Below are 19598 nucleotides of genomic sequence, written 5' to 3'. Positions count from 1 at the left end.
CGGCGGCTGCCATCAGAGCCTGGCAAGTGCTCTAATGGGAGGGCAGGAATAATGTCCACCCAAAAACACCTGGGAGACCTCATGGACTGTGAGCCCAGGCTCACATGTGCATCCTTCCGTCAGCATGAATGGTGACATTCAAAGGGGCGCCCCCAAAATCCTGTTTTTTGAAGGGCCACAAGTTCCCCAGAGCAGTGTGCGTCATGCCGGGGGGGAAATGCCCCTCTTCTGCCTCCTGACCCAGCAAGGGTCTGCAGAAACCTACTGAAATCTGACCAGAAAGTCCCAGGGTCTCTGCCTGGATTTTCTTTTGGGTTTATTTCTCTTCTCCCACTCCCAATTCTTTTAATTCCAAACCCCTTCCTGCATGTTTCCCTTCTATCATTGTCCTGTGAACATCCTTCTGGGCAGCCCGCTAGCTCTTGCCATTGGCCTCCATCTACCTTTCCCCCATACTGAACACACCAAGATTTTTACTTTGAAGCAGATGCAATTTTTTACCAGCCTTAGGCTGAACATGAGGACTCTCAGACCCTTCACCTTTCCTTTCTGAACAATCTCCCCGAGCCTAGCAAGCCCTAAACCAACGCTCCAGGAAAGCCCTCAGGTTGTCCAAGCTCTTCGGAAATCACAATTTTCTGATGCTGTAAAACAAGAGTTAATCCATATTCCCACTGTGGAGGTTGTGTGTGTGTGCTATTTTTTTTTTTTTTTTAAGAAAAATGGGGGGGGGGGGGGAGGGAGAATTCCTTTCATTCTTTGCCAGCAATTTCCATGGAAATACAGTTTCCAGAAAAAAAAAAAAAAAAAAAAAGAAAACACACTCGGTGCCCAACCTAGAATATTTTATCCAGAAAGCGAAAAGATTTTCTCTGAACAATTGAGAAGACTTCATCCAAAACTCTGAGAGTCTTCTCCGAAATACTTCGCCCGTCGGCTGGAGAGAGACAAAGCTCCCAGGGGCGAGAGGGGACGGAACCCACCCCGTAAAACCCTCCCCAAAACCCACCCCGAACCCTCGGGGCTCCCGAGCTGGGTGTCTCACGGCACCCCACGCAGGGCTGGCGTCGGGGGTGCCCCGTTCCTTTGCAGCCAACCCCCCAAAACCCCTTTTAAACCCCCCCAAAACCCACGGGGCCGGCCCGGCTGGGTGCTCCCGCTCCTCCCGGCGGCGGCAGCTCGGCGCCCCCCTCCCGGGGCCGCCCCCGCTCGGCTCCCCGGGAACAATCGCCGCCTTGTCCGCCGCCCCGGCCCGCTCCCCGGTGCCCGTGCCCGCCGGGGCCGGCGCTGGCGGGGCCGCCCGGCTCCGCGCCCGCCGCCGCCGCTCAGTCTGGGCCCCGAGGGGGCGGCGGCGGCGGCGGAGCTTTGGGGAGGTGGCGGAGGGGTGGAAGGCGGAGGGGGGGGGGGGACACACACCGCAGGTAGCGCTGCCGAGCCGCTCCCACGCGTGACCGCGGCGTGGCGCTCTTGGCACGGCCACGGGGAGGCTCCGAGGTTCCCCCCCCCCACGCCGTGTCCCCCTCCTTCTCCGCCCGTTTCGGCCCCGGGGTTCGGCCCGGAACGGGGAAGGGGGGGCCCGGGGCGGCGCGGCGAGCATGTGCGGGTAAACAATGGGCGTATTGTGGGGTGGAAGGCAGGCGCCGGCTCCTGCCCCGCGAAGGCGCTCGCCCCACCGGATGTGTTAAATAAAAACCGCTGGGGGAAAAAAAGCTGAAAAACAGCAAAAACAGAGCAGGCGGAAAGTCCAGAAAATCGGGTGCGGGGCGCCGGAGGCGGGGGGCAGGAGTCCCGCAAGGCGCGAGGGGTTGCGGGAGCGGGGGCGGCAGCGGCTTGCGGATGCCTTCCGAAAAAATAAATCCGCGTGGGGCTGCTGTGGGTATACCTGGCGGATTCCCCCCTCTCACACGCTTGCTTTTTATCATCCAAACTTTTTTTCCCTTTGCTTCTGAATAAAGGCAGAGCACCAGCTGCCGCGGCGGGCACCCCTTCTCCCCTCATTCTCCCTTATTCCCCATTATCCCCCATTATTCCCCCTCATTCCCCCTTATTCCTCATTATTCCCCCGTTTCCCGGGGCTGGGTGCAGCGGCTGCCGCCGGCCCCGCTCCTCTCCCCGGCGCTCAGGCGGCACCTTCCTGCCCGGGCGTGTTGGAGAGCAGTGCCCTGGAATTTATGGCACCGATGGGCTTCCCCCGGCTCTCCCCCTCTTCATCTGCTCAAAATCTCTCCGACTGGATGCAAATCGGGAGCTTTAATAAACCCGCTTCCCCCCCTCCCCAGTCGTAAACGTGTCCCGCTCCGGTTCCTCTCTTTAGAGAAAAAAAAAAAAAAAAAAGAAAAGAAAAGGGGGGGGGGGTATTTCCATAGACCTAAGTGAATCATATAATGAAATGCTCAGGGATTTGTTTAATGTGATTTTATATGAGCTGTGGACATTTCCAAAGCAAACAATGAGTTCAAGTACAACATGCACGGTTGTGTTACAAGTGTTACCCAGCTGGCTACGAGATCTTCGGTGAGCAAACAGGCTAAATCTGGAGGGTAAACAGCTTCAGAAAAAAAAAAAAAAAAAAAAATCTACAACTCCAGGTCACTGAAAACAGCCTTTTATTTGTTTTCCTTAGTGTCTTGTAAAATCCGAACCTTTTTTTTTTTTTTTTTTGCCATAGAAATCACCGCGGCCGGGCACAGCCGGAGCGCGGCTCGCCCCGTCCCGGCCGCTCCCCGGTGCCGGGGCTCGGAGGAGGCGGCTGCGGCTGCTCGGGACGGGTTTTGGGGTGCTTGGGGGGCAAGGGAAAGGGGGGCGACCCTCTTGCCCCCCTCTCTGGGGGGCTGCCACCCCCCAAACGAGCTCTTGAGACGGCGGTGGCGGAGGTGCGATGGGGGATTTGGGCTCCACCGGAGCCGGACCTGCCTGCAGGCGGCCCGGGGCGGTGGGGATGCAGGAAATGATGCAACCAAAATCCGATTTTTTTTTTTTTATTATTTATTTATTTGGGGGGGGGGGGGTAAGAGGGTTTATTAGAGGGTTTATTTCGCTTAACGCACACACTCCGGACCACGTCCCCCAGGAGGGGAAGAGCAAGCCGGCTGAGGCTAGACGCTAACCATTACCGCCACCGGAGCCGAAATCGCAGCGGGGACCGGCGGGTTGCTCCCGAGCCACCGGCGAGGCCGGGAGGAGCGAGGCAGCACAGCCCGGGGGGGCTTCTCCACTCTCCCCCCCCTCCGGTGCTGCGGGCTGGGGGCGCCGGGGGCCGGCCGAGCCCCCTCGGAGGCTGCACGGTGCTGGGAGGGGGGGGGGGGGAACGGGACGGAAACCTCCCCATCGCTCTGCCTCGGATGTTGCTGTTGGTATTCACTTTAAAAGAGCTTGAATGGGACTTTTTTTTTTTCTTTTCTTTTTTTTTTTTTCTTTTTTTTTTTTTTTTTTTTTAAGCCGAAGCTTTGTTGTGCTAAACTAGTTGGACGAGTTAGGGTGTCGCTGCTCCCGATTGCTCTGGCCAATGGAACCCGATCCACCCTGCTGTGCGTAAGAGCGCAATTAAGGATTTAACCAAGCCTATGCTGCGCCCCAGCCAGCAGTCTGCCGGAGACAGACACAGCGCCGCAGCCTCCTCCCCCAGCCATGGCTGCTTAGCCCCGAGCAGCCCCAGCAGCAGCCCCAGCCCGCAGCCGGCTCCGAGCTATGACAGGAGTATTTGACAGAAGGGTCCCCACCGTCAGGTCCGGCGACTTCCAGGCTCCTTTCCAGAGTGCCGCAGCCATGCACCACCCGTCCCAGGAGTCTCCCACTTTGCCCGAGTCCTCGGCGACGGATTCCGACTACTACAGCCCGACGGGGGGAGCCCCGCACGGCTACTGCTCGCCTACCTCGGCTTCCTACGGCAAAGCGCTCAACCCCTACCAGTACCAGTACCACGGCATGAACGGATCCGCCGGGAACTATCCTGCCAAAGCCTATGCAGACTACAGCTACGCCAGCCCCTACCACCAGTACAGCGGGGCTTACAACCGCGTCCAGGGCTCCGGCAGCCAGCCAGGTGAGAGCTGGGCTCCGGGGGGGCGGCCGGAGGGGAGCACCGGGGGGGGAGAGCGTCCCGTCCTTGCCCTGGGGATGGTGGGGATGCAGCTGCAAGGAGAGGGAAGGGAAAAAAAAAAAAAAGAAAAAGAAAGAAAAGGGAAAAAATAAAAAGAAAAAGAAAGGAAAAGGAAAAAAAGAAAGGAAAATGAAAAAAGAAAGAAAGAAAGAAAAAAGAAGTAAAATAGAAAGAAAAAAAAAAAGGAAATAAAAAGATAGAGAAAAAAAAAAAAAAAGAAAGAAAGAACAAGAAATAAAGAAAAAAAAAAAAAAAGAAAGAAAGAAAGTAAATGCTATTTTTTTAAAAGGGGGAAGGCTGGGTGTAGTTTTCCTGCCCACCCCGCGCGATGCGAAGCGCACGAAGCCCGTCGGGAAGGGCTGCTGCTGGTGGTGCTCCGGGAAAGCAGCCGTCGGGCAGCGGCCCCGGCCCGCCCCCCCCTAACCCGGCTGCCTCCCTCCTCCTTCCCCCCGCAGGAAGAGGGGGAAAAGAGCCGAGCCTTGTTGTGCGCCTCCGCCTCGGCTTCGCGGTGGCAAAGAAAGTTTTTCCTTCCCCCTGCGCTCCGAGGGGCGGGGGAGGAGAGTGGGAGGGGGGAGCCCCGCGGCGGCAGGGCTGCAGAGCCGGAGGATTTTTTAAAGTTTTTTAGTCTTTTTTTTTACCGCGTTTTTAGCGTTTTGCTGCTTTGTGAGATGGGGAGGGAATAGATAAAGGAGGGGGGAGGAATTAATAAAACCGGCGAGCCCCCAGCCGAGCGCATGGAGGAGGGGGGGGCTCGGCTGGGGACCAGAGAGGCTTCGGGGAGGTGCGGGGGAAGCGATCGCCGCCGGGGGCCGGGCTGCGGGGGCCGGATCCGCGCAAACCCCACGCGTGGGGGGCGAGGCCCCGCGCTCCCGGCCGCTCGGCGCCGCCGCCGCCCGGGGCTGCCCGGCCCGGAGGAGCCCCGGCGCCCGGCGCGGCCGCAGGAGGCGGAGGAGCCCCGGGGGGGTCGGTCCCGGAGGGCAGGGAGCGGCCCCCCCCCGGCGGAGCCCCGGCGGGAGGAGCCCGGGGGGAGCCGCGGGGGCCCCGTCGGGCCGGCGCCGCTGCCCGGCCCGGCCCGGCCCGGCTCGGCTCGGCTCGGCCCGCGGGCGGGACCCCGCCGCCGTCGTGTCCGGGCCCCGCGCCTTAACGTCTGCGTGTCTGTCTTGTCTGTCTGTGTGTCTGTCTGTCTGTCTCCCTCCCGCCCTTGCGCCCGTGCAGAGAAGGAGGTGGCGGAGCCCGAGGTGAGGATGGTGAACGGCAAACCAAAGAAAGTGCGCAAACCCCGGACTATTTATTCCAGCTTTCAGCTGGCGGCGTTGCAGAGGAGGTTCCAGAAGACTCAGTACCTCGCCCTGCCCGAGCGGGCCGAGCTGGCCGCCTCGCTGGGACTCACGCAGACACAGGTACGGCACGGCTCGGCACGGCTCGGCACGGCTCAGCACGGTCTGACACGGCTTGGCACTGCTCGGCACGGTGGGATGGGGAGCTGGGAAGGACAGGGTCGAGGGGCCAGGGGGCTGCAGGGTCTCCCCCGGCGCTCCCATCCTCGGGCTGGCAGTAACGGTGTCGCTTTCCTCCCTCTCCTCTCTCCTCCCATCCCCCCCGTTCCCAGGTGAAAATCTGGTTCCAGAACAAGCGGTCCAAGATCAAGAAGATCATGAAGAACGGGGAGATGCCACCGGAGCACAGCCCCAGCTCCAGCGACCCCATGGCCTGCAACTCGCCCCAGTCGCCTGCGGTTTGGGAACCTCAGGGCTCGTCCCGCTCCCTCAGCCACCATGCCCACGCACACGCTCACCCTCCAAACTCCAACCCGTCCCCCGCATCCAGCTACCTGGAGAGCTCCTCTTCCTGGTACCCCGGTGCCAACGCCATCAACTCCCACCTCCAACCCCACGGCTCCCTACAGCACCCGTTAGCGCTGGCCTCTGGGACAATTTATTAGAGCCTGACCCTTTATTATTATTAATTATTATTATTATTATTTGTTCCTTGGACTCCTGTGTTTTACTGTTAAGGAATAATAACGAAAGGAATGCATATGGGGAATTTTTAAAGGGAAACGAAACAAACAAACAAACAAACAAAAGATTAAAATGTGTAAAGCTTGTGCATGTAACTTATTGCATTTCAAAGGAAACCCTTTTTTATACGATACGGACATTTTTTGGCTCAGCTGTGGACACTATCAATGGTGCCTTGAAATCTATGACCTCAACTTTTCCAGAGACTTTTTTTCAATGTTATTTTAACCCTGTAAATAATTGTAGATAGAGGAATTAAACTGTATATTCTGAATAAAATAAAATTATTTCGACCACGAGAAGCGTTTCCAAATTCCCCCCCTTCTTCTGCCGGTGAGAAAGGACACCAAAAAAAAAAAAAAAAAAAAAAAGAGGAAAAAGGGAAAAAGAAGGCCGGGTTTTTACGGAGAGGTACGAGGCCGGCGGGTGCTGAGCAGGGCGCGGGGGCTGGGCAGGATGCGGCCCCCGCCACCGAGGGGTTGCGGCGCGGCTCCCCGCAGCCCGTGGGGTTTTTTATGGGGTCGCGGGTGCTGCCGAAGCGAAGCTGGAAGCGGGGCTCTCTCCTCCAGCCGCCCCGAGAGCAATTAGCGTCGAGAGCCGTGCACTCCACAGCCCGGCTAATTACACAAATTGCCTCTCCGTCCGAGGGAGCCGCTGAATACGAGAAAAGGAGAAAACCGAGGGCTCCGCTCCCCCCGTTCCCATTAAAAGCCGGGCTGGGGCGCTCGCAGCGGGTCCGTCTGAAGGAGGGACTTGGCGGAGGGACTTGGCCGGCTCCGCACGCACAAAACACCCGGAGAAGGATGCCCGGGCTCCGAGCTGCTCCCGGCCACCGGGGCTCGGCGGGGACAGAGCCCTCAGGGCTTGGAGGGGACCCGAAAATGTGTGTGTCCCCCCTCCCGGTGCGCTTACCTGCGGGGGGCTTGCTCCCGCCGCCGTGCTGCGTGCGGTGCGCTCCCCCCCAAGGCAAGCAGCCCGGGGGTGCTGTTTTGTAACAGGTCTGGGGGTTGCTAAACGCCTTGCAATACAATAGACCGGGCTGCTCGCTAAAAGCTTCGCCCTGAAAACCGGGGAGGGTGCGGGGGTGCCGCCGGGCACGGTGCCGGGCAGCGGGCAGCCCTGCCGGGGGGAGCCGGGGGGAGCCGGGGGGAGCCGGGGCCTCTCCCGCAGCCCCACGGCGGCTCCGGGCAGCGGCTCCTGCTCGTTTCCCCCGCCAGGTTGCGGGGAGTTTCCGCGGCCGTGGAGCTGCCGAAACGCTCGGCTTTGTCTCTGCTGCTCTAATTTCCACCTCCCGAAAAGAAGAAGAAGAAAAAAAAATAATGCTCGACCTTTTCATTTTCTCCTGTTCTTCTCTTCATTTCGCTCTAGCCAAGCATTAATTTATTTATTATTATTTTTTTTTTAACCTGCAGTAAGAGCTTCCCCCCCTCCCTGCGATTCCTTCCCTTCGCGGAAAGGCTCGGACACAGGAGGTGGAAGTCTCTTCCCCAGGTCGGTCCACCCCCCCCAGCCCCTTTCCTTTGAAGAGCTGCCGGGCTCTTGTAACCTGCAGGGGCAGGGAGCGCAGGAAGGGCTGCGGGGCAGCGGGATGCGGCCAGAGCTGGGGATTTGCCCCTCCGGGGAGCCCCGGCTCCGGCACCGCTCCCCTCGCCCCCCTCCAGCCTCGGCTCGGTTTCCCCGTGGCCCCCTCTCCACCTCATATTTCTTCTCATATAGAGGGGCAGGAGCCTGGCACGGCGTCCCGGGGGAGGGCAGCCAGACCCGGTGAGCACACGCGAGGTGTCCGGCCGCCAGCCCCCGGGGATGCTCCGGGCCCCGCCAGCCCCGCTCCCCCCGGCGCCTGCCCCCGGCCGGGCGCACCCCGGGGCTCCGGCGGCGGCCGGAGGGAGCCTGGCTTGTCCGGGCCTCCCCGGGAAGGGGATGGGATGAACTGTCCTTTGTCTGACGCTGGGTTTGGGCTCGGCGGATTGCTGGCTCGGGGCTTTTTTTTTTTTTTTTTTTTTTTTTTTTGTTTTTTTTTTTTTTTTTCCCCTCTCTCTCTTCCCCTCCCTTCTCTTTTCCTGGCGGCTACTTCCATGTGGAGCCGGGGCAGCTCGGGGAGCCGAGAGGAGCCACATTCCTGTGGGTGCCGAGCGGCTCCAGGGCTGAGCCGCAGGGCCTGACACACACGCACACACACACACACATGCACACAAACACACTGCAGCCCCGGCTGCCCCGGCCCGAGGCCTCCTGACACTGCCCGCACCCCTGGAGCTCTCCCACCCTCGGCAGACCCCCCAACACACGCACCCAGAGCTGACCCAGCCGAGGACAGAGGGGAATAAACCCCAGGGGACCCCCACCGTACCCTGCCCGGGCATCTCCGCATCCCCCGGCACGGAGGAGCCTCCACCCGGGGGAGTGCTGCCTCCTCGGGAAGCCGTTCCCTTTCCCTCCCCCTCCATCCCCGGGGATAAAAACCCACCCCCTCCAACCTGTCACGGCGTCGAGCAGCCCTCCTCGCTTTTTTTTAGGGCTTTTCTTTCGCCCTCTCCCTCCCCTCCGGCTCCCCCCGCGGTGCGTGGTGCCTGCGCGGGGCTCCGGGCGCTCCACGGCGCGGCCGGCGGGAGCATCGCAGCATCGCCCATGTGGCATCCATTAGGGATTTTCTGCCACGCAATTTTGCGACTGACAGACTTTTAGGTGGTTCGGCTGTGGATTACGGAAAGGGGATCTATTGCTGGGGGAAAGTCGGGCTGGGGGGTGGGGAGAAACCCCTCTTCTCGCTTTCGGGCGTTTCAGCGGTCGCCTGCAGTAATATAATAACCTGTTTTATAGGTCAGACAAGAGCCGTGAAAATAGGAACTGAGGAGTTTACATTAAGCCTCCCTTTCTGTCTCTCTCTCCTTTTTTTTTTTTTTTTTTTAGGGAGAATCTGTCTTCCATCAATTAAATGTTTCTGCTCTTTGTTCTGCGGTGCGTCTATTTACACGCGAGTTAGGAGGCTGAGCGATGGTTTTATCTGCCAGAAACACCGACCCGATAAACCCCGACGCCCACGCCACGGGTGGCTGCGTGTACATCCCCCACGCACTCGACCTTTAAGGCCGCAGGAAAAACTCCCGAGCCCCCTCGGCCTCCCTATTCCCCTCCAGGTGAGGGCCCGGGGAGCCGGTCCCGGCCAGTAGCTGCGCCTGATTCAGCACTTGGCAAGGAGGAGCCTGGCGGTGGCTCCTCGCTCTCCGCCCGCCGGCAGTCCCGGAGAGGTTGCCTAAACCCGGGCTCTGCAGCAGCAGCAGAGAGCCTCGCCGGGCCGGATCCTGCCCTGACTCCGTGCCCTGCCCTCCCTGCGCCCCGGGAGCCTTTTGCAGGAGCCCCTCCGTGCGCACCGCGCCGCGCCTTCATAGGGCTTTCTCCTCGCGCTCCCCACCGAGCTTCCCTTTCCCTTTCTCGGCACCGTTTTTATCGATTGCCAGGGGCTGCTGCTGCCCGGGGAGAGGAGAGGGGGCCGGGGTCGGTCCCCCCTTGCGCCCCCTCCTCGGGCAGCAGCGCGCAGCCCCTCGCATGCACCCGCCGAGCGGGTCTGCGCGCTCCGCGCCCGGGGTTAAGGGAAGCTAATCAGGAGGGGAACCAGCCCAAGGAGTTAACCTCGCTAGCCGCAGGTAGTCCTGTTAGCCAGGCTCTTTTGGCTAATTAATTCCAATTAAGCCGGGGCTGCGCTAATTTCCTTAAGGACCCCTGACGACCGGGCCAGCGGGCGCGCAGAGGCTCCGCGCCTCTCCGTGGAGGGTGCCCAGCACCGGCCCCCCGCGCCCGGCAGCAGCCCTGGGGCTCCCCCCGGGGCCTGTTCCGAGCCTTGGGGCACCTGGGAGGGGGCCCAGGGCAGGAGCGAGGCCGCGTTTGGGGCTGGGGGAGCCTTCGGGGAGCCTTGGGCCGGGAAGATCCGCGCTGCCAGGCGGGATGGTCCCGGCAGGAGCCCGGAGCATCAGCCCCCGGCTGCCAGCAGCCTCGCACTCCTCGAGGTTTGGGCACGTAACGCCGCAGACCACTGATTTGCTCTTTTCTTAATTCCCGCTCTTCTCGTTCCCTATGAATCAAACAGCCTTTTGTCCTTCGGAGTTTGATTTGATCGCTACTGTTCGCATTTCACTTTTGTATTTTTCTCTCCCTATACCATTACTCATTGAGTGCCCCGTGAAATTACAATCGTACATTTTCAACTCAGCAACCCATTTGCAGTGCAAAAATAGGGTCTAAATAATGGCTGAATTAGCCCTACTGGACAGTTTCAGATGTAACACTCTGTAATAATTATATTGCAGGCTGGATTAGGATGCTATTATCATAATCTGGACGTTTACAATTATCTGTAATTTGCAAAGATGCGCCAGGTCTTGATTACAGCAGTTTTTTTTTATCAAGCTAACCATCACTAAACAGTGACAGTAATAACAGCTAATTTTGCTGGCAATATAAGAGGTGCTGGGGTGTGCAAACAATTTCACACCTGGATGTGCTCACTCAACCAAGAATATAGAGAAAGAGCTTCTGCCCTGAGACTCAGAAAAATATCCTACACCGCTTCTGGTCGGTATAGGTTCCTAGACCCCGATCCTTGCCTAACCGATTGGCGCAGGGGGTAAGTTTGGGGGTTCGGCTCGGGTTGGGGCTGCTTGGCGGCTGCTTCTCGCCTCCCTTCGAGGCACGCTCCGGCTTTTTCTCTTGCGTCGCTGCCTCCCTGCTCCTTTCCCCCGCCGGGGCCGGGCGGCTCCGCGGCTCCGCTCCCCTCGGGCGGCGGCGGGGGGCTCGGGGGGACGGCGGGGGCGGCCCCGGGCCGGGCCGGGCTCCCGCAGGGGCTGCGCGGGGGCTCCGCGCCCGGCGGAAAAAACGCGCTGGCCCCGCAGCGGGGCGGGGACAGCGCACCGAGCCGTGCCGAGCCGTGCCGAGCCGTGCCGCGGGGGGCGCGGCGGCAGGGAGGCGGCCTCGCCCAGCCCTGCGGTGCTCCGCGCCCCCGGCACGGCTCGGCACGGCTGGGCACGGCTCGGCACGGCTGGCAGGCAGGCGCGGGGAGCTGCCGCCGCTCCATCCATAGATGCCGCTGTTTCATGAGAGTCTCCCTGGGCGAGGGGGGGAGATGGCTCTGCCTCCGCTGTCATTCGCTCCCCATCCCGCCGGCGCCCGTGTCACCTTCTCCCACTGCGCTACGCTAATTGGGCTGCTTTATTAGCTGCTCGCTCGCTCGCTCGCTGTCGGGGCAGCGCCTGAGCCTGCCCTCCGAATCGCGCGTGGGGTGGGCGCCACGCACCCGGGGGCTGCCCCGCGGCAGCCCACGGGGAGCAGCGAGCCCCTCCTCGGCCTCCCCCAGCCCCTGCTCGGTGCCGAAAGGGTTAAAGCGGAGCGGGTGGGGGGGTAGGGGGGGGGGGCCGGGGGGACAAACAGGCTCGGCTCGGCTCGGCTCGGCCCGGCTCGGCCCGGGTACCGGCCCCCGGGGCTCCCCCGAGCCCCAGCCCCGTTCTGCGGGAGCCCGGGGAACCGGCGCGAAGGCAGCGCCCGCGTGCGCGTGTAAACGGGGCTGATGCGGAGCGAGCAGGGCGCTCGCACACGCCCGCACATCCCCGCGCAGGATGCTGTTGGTTTAAATGTATGGTAGCTTTCTCTCCAGTGTCATTTGAATAATTCAGTGAGCCCCACTAGCAGCTGTACTTCTGAAGCCTCTTCCATTCTTTTCAGCATTATAATTTTGGTTAATTTTCAATTTTAGGCCCTACGTCTCTGCAATTTGTGTATGAATAACAGAATAATTTTCCTCTTTTGTTTCGCCTTTCCTGTTCCTGAATCTAAATAAAGATGGCTTTTTAGTATTAAAAGTGGAAGAAAATTACAGGTAATTATCTTTGACGGTAAAAACGCTGTAATCAGCGGGCTACATGAAAAATTACTCTAATTATGGCTGCATTTAAGAGAATGGAAAAAAACCTTCTTGTGGATAAAAACCTTAAATTGTCCCCAATGTCTGCTTCAAATTGGATGGCACTGCAGCTGGAGGCTTTGTTCAGAATTGATCCTGGGGAGCTCTGAACCCAAAGTTTCACAGTGGGAAGGGGAAAAAAAGAAAAGAAAACATTTTTCCTAATGTAACAATACGAATGGTAGAAAATGACAAGACTGATCGGTTTTAAACCACTCTGAAGACTGACTGAGCGTGGAAGTTGCTCAAAAAAAAACAAAAAAACACCCCCCAAAAAACTGGTATATTGGTAAGTAGTCTTTGCTTTGTGTCTAATTATAGTGACTGTCCTTTTGCACGACTGTGTGTAGCTGTCATTATACGGAGCACTCTGAGGATCTCTATTGACTTCTGATAAATGGCTCAGTGGTTTCAAGGTTCATAATTTGCAGGATGCCCAGGTCTCTAGCCATTAATTCTCGCAGTATGGGGCACCCAGCTCGGATGAGGAAAGGGCTTTGCATTTGCGGTGGTCGCCGTGCTTGTCACCAGCCAGGAGGGCTGGAGCTCGCTGGCCAGCGTGGCGTGTGCCTAGGCACCTTTCGAGGCTTTGCAAAGCATTCCTCGGCTTTCATTGTCTGCTGTCGAAAAGAAAAAAAAAAAAAAAAAAAGGAAAAGGAAAAAAAAAAAAAAAAAACACAAAGGAGGGCGCCTCCTTTCCTAATAATTTTGCTTCTCCGACCTTCCGAGGCAGAGCTGTCCTCGGGGGGGAAGCGCAGCGGGAGGGAGCGGCGCGATCGCAGCACCGGCCGGGGGTTTCTGCGGGCTGGGCTGGTCCCTGCCTGCACCGGGACCGGCTTTGGGGTCGGGATTGGGATTGGAGTCACGATTGGTTTGGGATTGGGGTCAGGATCGGTTTGGGATTGGGGTCGGGGCGCTGCCGCGCTGCGCGGGGCCGCGGCAGAGACACGCGAGGCGGGCGGGCGTTTTGTGGCTTTTACTCTCTATATATGAAAGAAGACAAAACCATACAAAGTATATGTACAACTAAAATTCAACAATATATACAGAAAAAGGTTGCTCGGGAGAAAGGTCCCTCTGGCTTCACGAGCGGGGGGGGACGCCGGCGCTGAGCCGCCCCTGGCTCCGTCTGTCCTGCCGCTGCCCGGGGCTGGGGACCGGGGACCTGGGGGGCCGTGTCACCCCCTGCCCGTGTCACCCGTGGCCCCGTGGCCCCACGCGTGTGCGAGGGGCTCTGGGCGGCGGAGCCGGTGCTCGCCTCCAAGCCGCAGCCCGCTCCGCTGCGGGAAAGCATGCAGGTTTCGCTGCGTGGCAATGTTCGGGGCTTGCAGCGTTATTTTCATCGTCAAGCAGTTCTCCTTCTTTTCCCCTCTTCGCTTTTTTTTTTTTTTTTTTTTTTCTTTTTTATCCCTTCTTCTCTCTTTTCATCTTTTTCCCCAGTCCACATTTGGTGAATAAAAATGAAGGAGCTTTGACTAGTCTCTCTTTCATCGTGTAATGTCTTTAGCTCATTAAACAAGTAAAAACGGCTGCCGCTGTAGATTCAGGTTCTTCTTGTGGGCAAAGTCAGTAAAAAGTTTGTTTTGACGTATACTCCACAGAGAAAGAGGCTGGTGCCTTGGAGTCCAAATGAAAATATCCTAAAGAGAAGTGTCTTCTGTGCGCCAGGATGAAAATTGTGTCTTTCTGGTCGAGATCAATCGCTGAGGTTACTTTAAAAAAAAAAAAAAAAAAAAAAAAGGAAAAAAAAAAAAAGAAAATAAAGCCACTCTGTCTCTTTGCCGCATCTACAAGTTCACACAGAGCCTGCTAGCTGGCACGGCTTGGCAAAGCAGGGGAACTTTTTGCCATGTCGAGACGAGGCGTTCTTGGGAGATTATTTCTCTTGGACAATTCACATCATTTGTGGTCTCTGCATTGTGTCTTGATGTGGAGAAGAATACCAGTGAGAATAGCCAGGCATGTAGCTGTTGGGAGGCATATTGACTCCCTTGGCAGAAGCTGAAACGTCCCAGACTGGAGGCAGGGCTGGCGAGCGAGGGGACAGGGCAGCGGAGCCGGGCAGAGGGTCGCTCTCGTGGGGGTTGCTGCCCTGCTTCAGCAGCTTCTTAAATTTGGAGCGTTTGTTCTGAAACCAGATCTTCACCTGTAAGCAAAACGCAGCAAATATTAGGCTGCCGTGAGCACCCAGGGCCCGGCAGGGAAGATCCCGGGGGCTGTGGTTTTTGCTCCGAGAGAGGGTCTGGAGAGTCCACGCCATCCGGGTGTCAGGCTGGGGGTGGGCAGTGGGAGAGGAGGGTGAGCTACTGCTGCTCTTGGGCTCTGGATGTGACCGGAGAGAACAGCAGAGGAAGAGCGGAGCTGGAAAGCGAGGTGGACGCAGGTTTTAAGCCGGAGCGTGATTTTGCCTGGGCAGGCCAGATTGATCAGGCTGGAGTAGGGGCCGTGCTCTGAGCCCTCCTGCTTTACATGTGCCCGCGTGTGTTAATGCCTTCCCGTGGGTGCCCCGGTCAGGGTTTTGGGGGGGTCACTCGCTCGTTTGGGCACGCTGTTGTCAACCACAGGCACTCGTGCGGGTTTGTGCCAGGAGAGGGGAGCCAAGAGACAAAGGGCATCTGGACGCGGAAACCGCGCATCCGAAAGCATGCACGGCCAAACCGTCCTCGCTTAGGTGACAGGGGAGGAGGCACAACAGAGCCGGGACTGCAGCTTTATTTTAAAAGTCGGTTTTAAGGGAAAGAAAATTCTCTTTTCTCAGAGAGCCATCGGCTATCAGGGTTGCTCTGGGTCCCATCCTGCTCCCACCCCAGCAAAAGTGCCGAGGAAGGAGTCAGCCCTCACAGAGGCGTGCCAGGATCGGGCCCGCTGTGGCAGGTCAGGATTATTATGCTAGGGATGCTATAGATGTGAGCCATACGTATAGATATATAAATACACGTCCCGAAATCAAACAAACAAAGACAACTCCCGAATGTGTTGTCTCTCGACCTTGCAAACTTTGCAGATGTAATGGTAGGGCATAGGCAGGGGTGCCTGCCTGTCTGCATATTCAGGATCGGGCCCGTAAATCTACATGAGAGGGAGAGGGAGAGAGAGGGAGAGGAGTGCCTGCTAAATAGACCCAAATCCCATTTGTATGACCATCAGCTCTATTTCCGTGATTAATGTTTGCCGAGCATTTAAAAATCGCTGGCTGGAAGCGGCTGTTATCACTGACAATGATAAAACAGCGAAGTTATTTGTTAAGCTCATACATTCACATGATTACATTTTGCCCGAATTGATCCCATCTATCCGTGCGCTCCTCCGCAAACCCCAGCTCGGGAAGTCTGTAATGCCTCATGTGTCTTTCAGGCTTAAATTAGCAGAATGGCACAGCTACTCCAACCACACTTAACTATGGCTTAACCTGCTATAATTTCGTACATGGCTGCTTTGATCTTCAGATCTATTATCACCTTCTGTACATTTTGCCCAAGGGTAACCACTGCATTTGCGTTAGTCATCCAGGATGAATTAACTATTGATTTTACAGGTATTTCCTAACGTGTTCCTGCTTTCTCTCTACCTCTAGGTTGCTACGATGCAGCTTTCCTTTTCTTTTAGCTCTACATCAGGCCCAAGGCTTCCTCGCCTTTGTTTTGTTCTCCTTTCCACAGCTGGGCAATTGCACGTCGGTGCTGGAATTAGTCTCATCCGAAAAAATATAGGCAATTTAAGAATTTTATTTGTGACATCAAAAGGGGAGCGTTTGCTCAGCAGGCGGCTGAGGGAAGGAAGGGCACGTTCAGTTACTTCAGCAGAAGACCGTTTTCTCTGTCGTGCATTAAATAAGTCCTATCGCGATAGATACGGGGCCGTGTGCGTTACCTTTGCTACCGTTCCTGTACAGAGGCCAAAACGCCTAGGGACCAGCGCACCGTGCTTGGCCTTTATTGCTCGAGCCGGATTTCAGTGATTTGGGATTCCCAGTAATTACCTGTGTCTGGGTAAGTCCTAATGAAGCTGCCAGTTCAGCTCGCTCTGGAAGTGCCAGGTACTGAGTCTGCTGAAAGCGATGATTTAAAGCCTGAAGTTGTAGACTAGAGTAAATGGTTCGAGGCTTCCGAATCTTTTTCCCTTTTCCATTGAATCTGATTTCACCGTTTTCGATCACCGTTGTTTTTTGCTGATCTGCAAGCAAAACAGCGCAGTTGAAATCTCGGCCGGGAAAGCCGCACGACCCTCCTTTAGCTATTAAATCGTGGGTTTTGCCTTTTTTTTTTTTTTTCTTTTTTTTTTCGGTCGGGACGGCTCCTAGCAGCCCCGCAGCCTGCCTCGGAGCCGCTTCGGCAGCATCGCTGCGGCTGCTGCGGGATCAGCACGGCTCCTCGCGGGGGTCCCCTTGCAGGGTGGGCACGCCGCCCTTCCCAGGGGAAAAAATAAGAGGAATAATCAGAAAAAAATAGTAAGGAAAATAAGCAACGGAGCTCCGCGCCGGCTTGGCGGGGGGATTGCTGCTTCCCCGGCCATCCAGGTTTTCCCCCGGCTCATCGACTTCGAGTCGCCAGTTTGGTGGTCGGGGAAGCAGCAGCCCGAGACTGCCAACAATGCTTCCCCCCCCTGCCCTCCTGCCTTGCCCCTTCGGGTGAATACATACAAACGATCGGCTCCCGGATTATTTTAAAGGAAAAAAAAAAAAAAAAAAAAGAAAGAAAAAAAAAAAGAGAACACCATAAATCAGGCGGCCCCAAAGCAAAGCGGAATGCGACCCACTCGCCCGGAAACTTTCACTCCTCAGGTGTTAGCAGGAATTTTGCCTCCAGCCGGCCGCAGCCGAGCCTCGCCGAGCGGAGCCCGGCGCCCGACGGGGACCGGGTGGGCTCCGCCGCCCCGCACCGGGGGCACCGCGGCCGTCGGGGGGCAGGGGGACGCCCCGGGGGGCTCCGCGCGTCCTGCTGCGAGCGCCCCGGGGGTCGGGGGGGTTAGGAGGGGATCCGCCAGGGGGGGGATTCTCCGGGAGAGCCGGGCCCCCCCCGCTCACCTGCATCGTCCGCCCGCGTCTGGCCGGCCGCGCTGCTGTTGTGGTAGGACTGGAGGTAAGGGCTGTGCTGCGAGTGGCTCACGTAGGGGTAGGCGGCCAGCGAGCGGTGGTTGTAGGAGCCGGCGGTGCCGGAGTAGGGCGAGCTGTGGTGGTGGTGCTGGTGGTGCGGGTGCGAGCCGGCGGCGGAGTGCAGGCAGTGCAGCGGGTAGTGGGCGCCGGCCATGGCCGGCGAGCTCTGCTGGGAGTGGGGCGGCGGCGGCGGCTGCGGCGGCGGCTGCTGCTGCCCGAACTCCATGAAGGCGGACTTGGAGGAGTCCTGCGCGTCCAGCCCGTCAGCCATCGTGGTCATGGTCATCATCGACGCCGGGGAGGCAGAGAGCGGCGCTCTCCGGCTCGCCCCCCGCCCGCGGCCGCCCTGCCCGGCCACCACCGCGGCACGGCTGGAGGCGGCGGGGATTTATTTTTTTAAGGCGCCGTGGTGCGAGGGGCCTTGTTAACCGAGGGAGGGAGGGAGGGAGGGAGGGGAGGAGAGGAGAGGAGAGAGAGGAGAGGAGAGGGGAGGGAGGGCGGTGTGTGCCGAGCGGGGAGGGGGGGGAGGGAGGGCTACTCCCGGCGCCTTTCCTCCCCGCTCCTCATTCCCCCCGACGGGTGTTTTTGGGGGCTGGCGGAGTCCCGGGCGGAGGTTTTTAAGGTGGCTTCTGCCAAAGTTGGGCTCCGGCGCGCCTGGGCGCGCAGGGCAGGGACGCCACAAGTCGAATGGTTCGGCTCCGGAGGGCAGCGCCTCCCCATTGGTCACTCGGCCCCCTGACGTCACCGACACGGCGCGCCGGCGCGCGCCGCTGCGCGCGGGGGCGCGCCGCGCATCCTCCCCGGGCGCGCCACAACCCCCCCCCCCTCCTTTTGCGCGCTCTTTGCGCGCCCCGCGCTCCTGCGCGCAAAGGGGGGAGGGGGGAGGTGAGGGAGGGCCGAGGGGATGCGCGCCCCCGCTCGCCCCCCTCCTCCTCCCCCTCCAGCCCAAATCCGCGCCCCCCCCCCATTTTTCTCCCCCCTGCGCGGTATTTTCGCTCTGCGCGCCGCCGGCGGCCGGGCCCGCTCCGGCGAAGCGGCGCATTTTTTCCGCCTGAAAGCAGCGGCTCCCGTAATCGCTTTCAAATATATGCAAATGGCTACGTGCGGTTAGTGGTTTTGGCAAAGCTTGATTAGGATATAAACGACCCAAGGAAAAGCGCCTTCGCCCTAAATTTGTCTTTAGATTACAATTCCGGTTGATTTTATTTTATTGTCAACATTGTTAATGATAAAAATAGAGTCGTTTTACAGTTATTTTTACTTTCTGGAAGGAGGCAATTAGACTTCTAATCAGGAATACACAAAAATCTCCCATGATTAACTGCAGTACTTTGTTCAAATTGCTGCTATAAAATTCAGAACAATTTGCCTGTAATGATTATGGACTGGGTTTATTTTGGGAGGTGGAATAAAAGTGGATATAGCATAAATTATCCTCTAATTATACACCAGTGTCGCCTCAATTATCCTCTTATCAAAATGGTTGTCTAACTGCCGCATTTAGTTTCAATTCTCTCCTTTTTTCTATAAAAAGAACTTCATACCTTGTTATTATTAATCCATTTATTATTTGCAAGGGGATTTATATCCGAGCATCCAGGTGGTATTACCACTTCTCTTTCAAAGATGGACTGGGGAAAGACATTAAGTTTGATCCAGCACCGCGGAGGATCTCTCTCTCCTCTCTCTCTCCCCTCTCTCTCTCTCCCCCTCTCCCTCTCCCTCTCCTTTTTCCCTTTCCCTCGCTTAAATCTCCTGGCGTCCAGCTAAGCATGAACTCCAGAGGCAGACCCCACCGCAGAGGACTGAGGTAGGAAGGGCACGGCGGAACCCGCCGAGCCCCGAGAAACCCGCAAGTTTCTGCGGACGGGGAGATGGGGCTGGAGGCTTCGGGCTCGGAAAAGCGGCACCGGCACCAGCAGCCGCCGCTCGCAAAACCCCCGTGAGCCCCGAGCAACCCCCAGACCACTCACAGGTCCTGACACTGCCTCTCACAGCGGCAATCCCAGGGGATTGGTTTCTAGATTTCGCTGATTTTTATTTATTTATTATTATTGTTATTATTTTCCAACGCATCGCTTTGGGAAATATTTCTAGGGCGGTTTTATTATTGTTGTTGTTATCAGCCTGTTGTTTTATTTTTATTTTTTAATTACTAACATTTTTTCTCCGTTTCCTTTTCTCCTTCATCCATTTCTGCTGCTGGCTGCCCCGCAGCCCAGCGGGGCGGGTGGGTGCCAGCCCCCCGGGGGTGTCCCGCGCTGTCCCTGGGGGAGGACGGGGACGCGAAGCGACCTTGGGCGGTGCGGGGCAGGAGCCGGGCTCAGCTCGGCTCGCTTGTTTTAGAGGGATCCGCGGGGTCTTTTGTCGAGGCTGCCGGGCACGCTGTGCCCTCTCGCCCACCCTCTCATCGCCGTTTCACTTCTTGAGCCTCTG

At 58.0% G+C, this 19598-nt stretch overlaps 2 protein-coding genes across 2 annotated transcripts; one reads left to right on the top strand and one right to left on the bottom strand.

Moving 5' to 3' along the window:
• Window positions 1–3684: 3684 nt before the first annotated feature.
• On the top strand, window positions 3685–6411 carry DLX5 (distal-less homeobox 5). Its single transcript, XM_032182166.1, has 3 exons — window positions 3685–4042; window positions 5315–5499; window positions 5709–6411. Exons 1-3 carry the CDS (start codon window positions 3688–3690, stop codon window positions 6039–6041), a joined length of 873 nt encoding a protein of 290 aa, XP_032038057.1. The 5' UTR covers window positions 3685–3687; the 3' UTR covers window positions 6042–6411.
• Window positions 6412–13964: 7553 nt separating this feature from the next.
• On the bottom strand, window positions 13965–17451 carry DLX6 (distal-less homeobox 6). The gene is made up of 3 exons (XM_032183336.1): window positions 17094–17451; window positions 16050–16243; window positions 13965–14216 (listed from the first exon to the last, which is right to left on the bottom strand). The coding sequence occupies exons 1-3, from the start codon at window positions 17449–17451 to the stop codon at window positions 13965–13967; spliced, it is 804 nt and encodes a 267-aa protein (XP_032039227.1).
• Window positions 17452–19598: the final 2147 nt, after the last annotated feature.

The sequence above is a fragment of the Aythya fuligula genome, chromosome 2, assembly GCF_009819795.1.
Source record: "Aythya fuligula isolate bAytFul2 chromosome 2, bAytFul2.pri, whole genome shotgun sequence".
Classification (NCBI taxonomy): domain Eukaryota; kingdom Metazoa; phylum Chordata; class Aves; order Anseriformes; family Anatidae; genus Aythya; species Aythya fuligula.
The sequence above is the reverse complement of the archived record's forward strand: the minus strand, read 5'-3'. Positions and strand labels throughout refer to the sequence as shown.